This window comes from Silurus aristotelis, assembly GCF_946808225.1.
Source record: "Silurus aristotelis genome assembly, chromosome: 12".
NCBI classification, from domain to species: domain Eukaryota; kingdom Metazoa; phylum Chordata; class Actinopteri; order Siluriformes; family Siluridae; genus Silurus; species Silurus aristotelis.
The window spans coordinates 30,022,668-30,032,667 of record NC_139585.1 but is presented as its reverse complement, the minus strand read 5'-3'; the positions used below and the strand labels follow the sequence as shown (position 1 = coordinate 30,032,667).

Sequence of the window (10,000 nt, the reverse complement as noted above, 5' to 3'; positions counted from 1 at the left end):
TGTTCCATGCTGCGACTTTGTGTGTTTGCTTCCTGTTTGTTCCTGCGTTTGCTCTTCGTGTTGATATTAGTGACTCGTTATATCAAACTGTTTATAAATACGTTACTCTAAATGCAGGCTATCAACGAGCTACGATGCTAACGAGCTGATCGAGCTAATAAACACGGTAGCTCTCAGACTCCAAAGATTCAAACCTCACAAATGAGCCACAGTTTCACACGTCCTTTAATTGTAGTTGTATTTAGTTTGGTTTAATTACACCGCTACATCGCACGTATGCTAACCTGGTAGCTCTCAGCTTCCATTAGCTACATTAGCAGCTAGACACTCGAGAGCCGTGTTCAAGAACGTTCCACAGCTTCGTCATGGAGTTGCAACATCGTTACCCAGAATTCTTTTTTTTTTTTTTTTTTTAGGAGGGACGATGAATCTGTTTCTGTTCAAACAGGAGAAATAAAAAACATTATATTTCCTGCGTGTGCACGTTTTTATTCCCTCTGACGCCACATTTCAATATATGGCTTGTTTATGAATGTTAATGCGGGTGCCATGGTAACAGATGTTGGTAACGTTCAAGAAACCACTTCCTGTAGGCGCGTTATCACTTCCTGTAAGGGCGTTATCACTTCCTGTACTGATTTTACTTGTTTGATAAGTCAAAAAGTCTTATTATTCTCATTAACTGATTAAGTTTATGAATTTGATTAAAGATGATGCACACTTTTAGAAAAAAATGCCTTTATAAAGGAGATAAACGGTACAAATGTATTGGAAAAAGATTCCTTTGTGTCACCATTGTAGGATGCAGCTGTCCATGGTCCTTAAGTTATTAATGAAATATGTAATTAATGTCATCACTAAAACCCAATTCAACAGGTATTCATCAATACATCATCTCTAGCAGAACCATCGATATCATGGTATATCTTCTTTACTTGGAAAAGCACTCACGTGTACAATTCCATACGTATCCACAAAAAACATACGAAGGAGTAAATAGATTAAAGTTATACAAATAATATATAAAATAAAACTAATTAAAAAAGATTTATAATAAAATCTCCAAGTCGTTTAGTCTGGGGGTTAAAGTACAAGAAATGGTCACCTGGTACATTTTTTTAACGTGACCTCTAATAGAATATCTTATTTTCTTCTCATTTTAAAAAGAACATATTGACTTTAAGCCACTGAGACGTAGGTGGTGGTCTGGGAATTCTCAAAGAATTAAAGGACTGGCTATCAAAGATGTGAAGGCGAAAATATCAAATTGCTAATCGAGTTGTACTGGGCGAACAGCAGAGCAAACATCAATATTAATGTTAAAAATTGCAGACTCAGTAATCACACCAGAACCTCATCCTGGTGTTTGTCCAGTGCATCTCAAAGCAATTCGATATTTTGGTCTTCATTGTCCTACAGATGCGCTCTCCGTTTGTCCAATCAAAGGAGGTAGAAATTATGTTGGGATCTATGTTATCGGACGCCTGCTAGAGGGTCCTGGTGTCACCAAGTAAGAGGAAATCTGATTGGTTACAGCTTTATTGCTATGTATTTGAAGCTACAGGAGCTGCACTGGTGACCCTGAAGGCCTCATGGTAGCATGTGATGGTGGAGATCTGATTGGGTAGAAACTCGAACAAACTAAAGGGAAGCATCGCAATTAAGAGAAAAAGCTATGAAATTAAAATATGTTAAAATCTGTGATTCTATTAGAGTTTTGGAGAAGAACTTTTTTTTTAATAGAACACTATTCTCTCCTGTGCGCATGCTCCGTTCCACTAGGGGGCGCTCCAAACCACACCTGATCTACCGTCCGTTCCAAACCCATGTTTCGTCCCTAGATTCGTTCCCTACATAAGGCGTGTGTAATAACGATGCGCGCCCCCCATCTAGTGCACTAGGAGTGTCATTTGGGAGCTGACCCGGTGAAGCTGTTTCGGAGGGTATTTTGAACGCGGCGGTGCGGAGGTCGGAGCGGCTTCAGCGCGGGGTCTCCGGCTCCATGGTTCACACCGCGGCTTGTTCCCGGCGATTTATTTCCCTTCTCCTCTTGCGCTCACCGCGTTTTTGGTGAAGGTGAGTTTCTGTGATGTTCCTCTCAGTCCGTGTTAATGAATGGGCTCCGTGTTATCTTAGCATTAGCATAGTGGCTAAGTGTGTTAGCGGCTCCACAGGGCGCAATAACAAACTATAAACACCATCAATCTTAATAAATGTGATTATTAGCGGTGTTTAATGAGGTACGGGTTCACTTCTAGAAGTTTTATCCACCGTGTTTGTGTTTTCGTCTAAAGCATTGTTTAATGTGATTATTCGCGTGTGCGCGTCGAATTTACTGCGCACGCGCGCGACGCGCACGCGCACGTCAGTCAAAACAGCTGAGGTTCCTAAATCCCTTTTTGGACGGGATTCGTTTTTTATACATTTGCGTTATAATGCCATGTTGTGTCTGTCTGTCTGTCTGTGTAATAACACCTGTCTGTCTGTAGGTGCTTGTACATCTGCTTACTTCTGTCTCAGAGCAGTAGATGTAAGATCCTGTGTGTTGTGTGTGTGTGTGTGTGGTGTGCGTGTGCGCGCGCGCAGGTGCAGCGTGTGTGATGCAGCGTGCGTTAGCAGCGTGTGAGCCTCTGGGGCCTGGGCCCCGCCCACTGGAGGGGAAATCCTTCTACCTGGATGAGGTGAAAAGTCACGGGTGCACCGTCCTCACCAGACACATCGTCCGCCTTGGAGGGGTAAAAACATCTCACACAGATCTCCCTCACACTCATGTCCCTCAACATCTCGTCATGGTTCTCAACTGTTTCCTGCAGAAAGTGGAGAGTTTCCTCTACAAGGAAGTGAACGTCGTCATCACAGGAAACCGGGACGCCCTGAACGCCCTTGCGGCCTCGTCGGGAAAGGTCAAAGGTCAGGATCCTCCTCGCGAGGACAGAGGCAACGTGGTCCAGCGCCCGGGGACCCCGAGAGCTCCGGTGAGCACCAGGGTCTCTTACAGACGCTTTAAACAACAACGGGCACCTGTCATCAATACATCGGCTCAGAATCATCAATGAAATGGTGTGTGTGTGTGTGTGTGTGTGTGTGTGTGTGTGTGTGTGTGTGTGTGTGTGTGTGTGTGTGTGTGTGTGCACAGGTGTTTGGCAGTCGAGGAAAAGCCTTGTTAGAGAAAGCCATCCGCAATAATGTATGTAAATGATTCCTTTATTATATATTACCTAAAAATTTAGTGTGTGTGAAATGTGTAAATAATAAACTGTGTGTGTGTGTGTGTGTGTGTGTGTGTGTGTGTGTGTGTGTGTGTGTGTGTGTGTGTGTGATGGTTTCAGGAGCAGTCTCGGGGTGGTGTGTTATCGAGCGCTGCTCGCTATTGGGGTGTGAAGATCGTGTCTGTGGAACGTATCCTTTTATCAGCAAAAAATAGACACACACACACACACCACGCTCTGTCCAAAAGTATCAGGACACCTGACTTTCTCATCCATATGTGGGTTTTCCACATTTGCCTTCACTTGAACTAGGAGACCCAAACGTGTTCCAGCATGGCAATGCCCACGTGCACAAAGCAGCTCCAGATCTCCTGCTTTAGAGCCTTCTGAACATGATGACTGTGAACGCTGACTCCAAGAGTGGAGCTTATTATAATATTATAACAACAGATGAGGACTAGATGTGGATGTTCAGGTGTCCATAAACTTTTATTTATATATATATATATATATGTGTGTGTGTGTGTGTGTGTATATATGTTTGTGTATTGCAGTGTGTTTATAGTGACATTAGGTGGAGCTGTTTGCACTTCTTATGGGGACACACACACACACACACACACACACACACACACACGCTGTGCTGCATGATATTTCTCTTTAACTCTGTTAATCACTCAGAGTTTATGAAGGTTGTAGTGGAACTGAACTCACAGCGCTCAACTCACACACACTACAGGAAAGAGGTAACACACACACACACACACACACTCACACACACACACTCTATAAATATAAAAACGCATTAACATTAATTCATTTTAACAGCACTAATTTTATTAACACGTGATTAATGCAGTGTGCATTTCTGTTTGACCATTTTAAAATAAATAAATAAATAAATAAAACCTTCAACGCAACACGTTTATTCACGACGTCCTTTCTTTATTCATATATATATATATATAAAAGCTCAGCTTTAAAACCATTTTGAATCACAAAACATTTGTTTTACTGATGCGCCGAGTCTCAAATCGGCACCGAAATCCACCTCGAGGTATGTGTCCGACAACTAAAACCGTCCGTGTAGAAACAGCAGAAGTTCTGTTTGGTGTCCTGATGATTTACGTCATTTAAAACACTAATTTCTTTAAAACGTTTTCTAGAATAGAGTCTTCGTGCTCTATGTTGAAGATGCTTCACTAATAATTAACATATATTTGCATAAAGCATCAATATTCTGTCTGTGTTGTTTAGAGAATTAAACACTAAAGTATTCAAGATGCATTGAGAACAGATACGAGTGTGTTATGAGTTAATCACTTGAATTAGTATTGTATTTGATCGACAGCACTAATAAATGTGTATAATAACACACACCACAGGAGAGAAATTCCACACACACACACACACACACACACACACACACACACTTTCATCGTATTTATTAAACTTTATTATTTTATAATGTTTTATGTGTTTGTGTTTTAAAGGAGAAGAATTCGAGTGTGCGTGTGATCAAAGGTACTAAGAGGATCATTGGCATTCATTATGTGTGTGTAAACAGTTTAAAACAATCGTGTGTGTGTGTGTGTGTGTGTGTGTGATCTTACCCATGATGCAGCAGGCAGTCTGAAGTTGGACTTTGTGAAGGTGGAGGACTCGAGCAGGTGAGTTCCTGCCGCTCTCACACACTTCACCTCTCCTGTACACACGGGGTGTGTGTGTGTGTGTGTGTGTGTGTGTGTGTGTGTGTGTGTGTGTGTGTGTGTGTGAGAGAGAGAGAGAGAGAGAGAGAGACTCTGATACACCACTCAGAATTATTGGCACCCTTTAGGAGAACAGGGTGATGTTGGGTGATCATTTCAACACAAAGGTTCTCAGAGGAGCTGTGAGGACGTGACACTTGAGACTCTTACGTAAAAGGGTGAACTAGTCGTTACCATGGAAACGTTACTCTAAACCACCTGAATTATCGTGTGCGTGCTCATGTGTATGTAAGACGCACGTCTTTGTACACAATAACTCTCCATTAGCTAATAACCCTGAAGAAAGGCTTCCAGTGTAGCAGGGGGTGAAACCGATACCCTTTTACCCTAAAAGCCCCGACGTGGGGGGTTTGTCCTCACTGTAACACCTCTGCAAGCTAATCAAGCTTTAATGCTACAACGGAAACGCTCGCGAGCACTCACAGGCTCCGCCCACAAAGTCTGGTAAAAGTCTGGTAGTGTTTTGTGGCGTTTGGGAGACACGTGCGTGTTCCTTTCGTTTCTATGCAAAAACTCCGATTGAAAACGTGTCTCCAAACGTTCATCTGAAATACTTTATAAAACTCTCCAGAGATGTTCTTCACTAGATGGAGGTTTTCTTGTTGATCTCAGAGCAGTTCAGTAGGATTGAGGAGCACTGACTGGGCAGGTTATGATAGATTTTACTCCAGACGTCTGTCTGGTCTCTTAATAACACGTACAGAACTCAGACGTGTTTATCGCTTCGGCTCATCGTCTTGTCGTACTGTGAAGCCGCTTCCAACGAGCCGCAGTCCAGACGGAATCACATGGTGTTGAAGTATGGAATAGGAGACATGTTGGTTCACTTTCACTTTCTGGAATCTTCACTGCTCCAAAACAACCCTATACCTTTACATTTTCACCACCGTGTGTGTGTGTGTGTGGGGGGTGAGGGGGTCTGATCACATCTTCTCTCCTGTTCTCCTTCTTACACAAGTTCTTTTGATGGACACAAACGTCCCATCTGGACTCCAGAGTCCAGAGAAGAGAAGAGTTCACGTGTGTGATCATGGTGCGTCTGGTCATGGTGCGAGTGTTTACAGCAGCTAGAACACAAATATCAACAAGAACCCGATCATTACATGTAAACATTAGTGGATAAAAAGTGCCCTTAACCTTCATGGTCAAGGAACGTCTAAAAGTATAGAAGCTTTTGGAGTTTGAGGATTTGAGTAATAGAGAGTGTGTGTGTGTGTGTGTGTGTGTGTGTGTGTGTTGCTGACAGGAAGTACAGGCCGCTGCACAGCCAGGCTCTGGAGTTCCCCATGCTGAGCTACACCAGGAGATTCAGTCCTTTTGAGAATCCTGCCCCAGTGCATCCTGGGAAGGGGAAAGATGACACGCTGAGGAAAGAAATGTCCAGGTGAAGATTTCTCTCGCAGTGTAGCAGGAGGTTAACATTTTCTCTTCTCTTTTGTTTTTCTGTTTATTTTACACATGTTCCCTCAGCATCCTGTCTTCATTCTTTCTCTCTCTCTCTCTTTCTTTCGACGACTTATTGAGAAGCAGAAACCGCTCGTTCCTGAACAGGTGTATAAACTCTCCTCTAGAGCTCCAGACTCCGTCCGTAATCCGTAAACACGCCGTTACTATGGATACGATCCCGAGCGTATTTGTGTGAGATCTTTTCCTTCTGGTGATCGTGTCTCTGTTCCATCACAGAAAAAGTGACGAGGCGATCAGTAGTGAAGATAAATCCTCCAAAGCTCCTAAAACGTCTCGCAAGAAGAAGAGCCTGGGCTTCTGCGAGTGCTGCCACCTGAAGTACAGAGATCAGGACCAGGTGATCGATTGATTGATTAATGATGATGATGATGATGATGAGAGATGAAGTAAACTGGAGTTGAATCGGGTCTCTGCGTGGTTCTGTTCAGCAGCACCTGCAGTCTGACGTCCATCGGCGCTTCGTGGAGAACGTTCAGAACTACGCCAGGGTGGATCAGCTGGTGGTTGAGATGGACACCGTTTTCTCGGGGTGTAAAGATCCGCACACGGACGCTCTAATGACGAGGTGAGTAGAAGATCTAGAGCTGTGATTGGAGCATGTCAGTGATATGACTGAATGAGGGCTGGGCGATATTATCAGTATTATATATATATTGTGATCCACTCCCCCGATACACTTTACTGAGATATCGTTTGTATTGTGATGCTTTTTTTTTATAATAATTTGTGATACACCATCTTCTCATTTTAACCGCTCTTCTGTCCTCAGGCTGTCGAGCGACTCGGTAGCGCCACCTTCTAAATCAAAACAAAGTCAAAGTGATGTAGAAACCTGTTGGCCAATTCAAACCTTGGAAACTGCAAGCAAACAAGAACCACCGAGAAGTGACTCCCCAGTTCTCCCTCAGGAACCTCAGGAACATCTTGTAGATGCTTCTAATGACCCTACTTTGGAAGTTGTGGATGAAGATGTAAACTCCACATCAAACATTAAATCCTGCCCTCCCAGTCCTCACCCACAGGAAGGTTCCGGTTTGGACGATAAACCTCAAGAGCGTGCTGGTCCTTCTTCAGGAGTGGACTCGCATGATCATGTACCCAATACTCCGAGACCTTCTACTGGCTTAGAAGCATCACTGAACCATGACCAAGGTCCATCAATTTGCATAAAAAGTCCTAAAGAGCGTCAGGAGGATGCCCTGAGTGATTCATGTGTAGAAAGAGAGCAGACACCCCGGGTAGATGCCACCTCGTGCTCTCCATCATTTTGTTCCCCGCCGTTTCAGTCACTGTTTATGAAATTATCAGACGGTGTGAACCTCAGGAAGCGCAGCAGATCCTTCACCCTCAGCCCAAAGGTCTCAAAGGTGAGGCGGACTAACATGTGGTCTGATCCGACCGATCAGAACAGTGGGATCGGATTTGATCACGTACAGCAAAATGGACACACTAAAGTTAACGAGGTTTCTGGAGGTCAGCGTGAAACTGCAGAGCAGGTTCCCTTACCAGAGGATCGCGTGTCTTCTCCCAACCTTCAGCAGGACGAACCGCTTCTTCAGACGCCCCCGAACAATCGACCTCCTGACCCATCCTCAGAACTCGGTCCTCCTCAGCTCTACCCTTTCTTCCATGACGACCTCTACCAGAATCATCCACCGTTTCTCGAACCTCCGACACTCGTCCCTGTCGTTCCTTTACCTTCAACAAACCCGACCTCCAGCACTTCCCTCCTGTCTCAGTCCTTCTCGTCTGTCTGCATCGAGTCCGCTCTCGTCCCGGACACCTTTTCTCCTGCTTCTTCCGAATCGGATTGGGATTCCGGCCTGCTGACGCGCTTCGCCCCGCCAGTCCACCTCCAGTCCAAAGGGGGGCGCTGTGAGCTGGACTTGGGTTTTCTCCTGCAAAGTCCATGCGCCGGGATGCAGGACGGAAGCTACGCGTCACGCCTGTGTTCCGTGCTGCAGCCCACCGTGTCTTCATCTCATGCTGGATTCGGAGAACCGAATACCATCTACAGGCCGATGGACAGGAGGATCGTTCAGGGCCTGGGTGTGTAGGAGCAGGACAGAGATCCAGCAAACGGGTCTCTCAAGGATAATCTTTCATGTGTGAGATCCAGCATCACTTTGGACCATGGACTGGAGAAACCTTCTCTAAGCATTATTAATTTAGGTGTTCTTAAGGAACCCAGGGTGTTGAGAACCAGGCCACAGAATCTGTTACACCAAGATCAGTTATAACAATAATAATAATAATAATGATCATCATCTCAAGCGATCTTCTGATTGAGTTCACAGCAGCACTTAGGAGGTGTAAAGCTCTCCAGGTGGTGTAACATGACCAGGTTCATGGTCTGCTTTGTATCCACCCACCAAACGCAAGGTTCTACAGAGGTTGTTTGGTTTTAGCACACACTAGTGTAGTGAGCTCCTCAAAGCGTCTAGAACCGGGAGCTTTCTCCATCTACGAGGATTACACCTTTCAGCCTGGATCTTCTCCAGGGTTTTCAGCACTAAAGCTTTTTCACGAGCACAGAACGAGAGAGCGAGATCTCATGTTGCGTTCATAATGAAGCACTGCTGTAAGTGTGTGTGTGTGTGTGTGTGTGTGTGTGTGGGGGGGGGGGGGCTGATTAGTCTAAGTGCTGCATCTGGATGTGTTCCTGCCAACTCTCCAGGGGGTCAGGTGTTCCATCAGCTCTCAACCCCTGAACACAGCTTTTTCCATCTACAGGAGGAATGAACTGATGAACTTGTGTTTTGTGTGAGAGTTCTGAAGGGCGGAGTCATGCTGGTTCAGGGGGCAGGGCTTATACTGTGCTCTGAAAGCTTTGAGATCTGAGGAGCTACATGAGCTTTATAAAAACATTTTATACGAAAATGAAACACTGGAGCTTGTTAGTTACGAACACTGTCGTGTGTGTGTGTGTGTGTGTGTGTGTGTGTGTGTGTGTGTGTGTGTGTGTGTGAACGATCAGGAAGATGCCACAAACACGTCCATCATGTTTCTGGAGTTTCATTTCAAATTTGTCTGATTTTTACTTTTTATTTTAAAGATTTTATTGTTTTTATTTTACTTTTAAGATTTTTTTTTTTTTTTTTTTAGCTTCATCATTTCAGTTTGATTTCTTCGTTTTTTAATAGTTTATTAAAATCTGTGACTGAACTGTTGGCTACTGTTATGAATGAGAAGAAAAAACGTGTTTGGAGGGTGTCACGTGCACGTCTACCTGAGAGTAAGAAATGATTGTAGATCTAGATTAAAATCTAGATCTGTAGATAAAAGATGAAATCTAGATTCTTCTTCACAAAAAAACACGCCTTTTTTTTTTTTTTTTTACAAGAATCGCGTGTGTTTAACGTGAAAGAAGAACAAGGCACGAGGTTAAACTTTAAAAAGTGACTAGTTTTGTCAGGGTGCCAATAATTCTGGAGCGGAGTAATTTAAATAATAAATATATTCATCAGCTCATGATAATCAGAAACACACCTTAAATCTATTGTCCTGCACTTTATTGGGGTAAAGAATGGACTAAATTTGCATACAGGAACGTGA

The 10,000-nt window shown here is 44.0% G+C and overlaps 2 protein-coding genes across 7 annotated transcripts in view; both read left to right on the top strand.

The window, feature by feature from the left end:
* The window catches only part of LOC310734361 (gap junction gamma-1 protein-like), a 14,038-nt gene extending 13,562 nt beyond the window's left edge, over positions 1 to 476 (top strand). For all 4 annotated transcript variants that reach the window (XM_083556272.1, XM_083556274.1, XM_083556273.1 and 1 more), the window contains exon 3: positions 1 to 476. This exon is cut by the window's left edge and continues 2,006 nt beyond it. The gene's annotated coding sequence lies outside the window, so the exon portion shown is untranslated.
* Positions 477 to 1,922: 1,446 nt separating this feature from the next.
* dbf4b (DBF4B-CDC7 kinase regulatory subunit) lies at positions 1,923 to 9,610 on the top strand. 3 transcript variants are annotated; one of them, XM_083555807.1, is made up of 12 exons: positions 1,923 to 2,076; positions 2,587 to 2,735; positions 2,814 to 2,975; positions 3,137 to 3,187; positions 3,330 to 3,399; positions 3,891 to 3,955; positions 4,703 to 4,733; positions 4,834 to 4,879; positions 6,225 to 6,362; positions 6,662 to 6,782; positions 6,877 to 7,010; positions 7,215 to 9,610. In XM_083555807.1, the coding sequence occupies exons 2-12, from the start codon at positions 2,601 to 2,603 to the stop codon at positions 8,500 to 8,502; spliced, it is 2,241 nt and encodes a 746-aa protein (XP_083411933.1). In that variant the 5' UTR covers positions 1,923 to 2,076; positions 2,587 to 2,600; the 3' UTR covers positions 8,503 to 9,610. The 3 variants fall into 3 exon arrangements, with proteins under 3 accessions (XP_083411933.1, XP_083411932.1, XP_083411934.1); XM_083555806.1 differs by having other exon boundaries at positions 1,933 to 2,076; positions 6,874 to 7,010; XM_083555808.1 differs by having other exon boundaries at positions 1,946 to 2,076; positions 4,837 to 4,879; positions 6,874 to 7,010.
* The last annotated feature ends 390 nt before the right edge of the window (positions 9,611 to 10,000 follow it).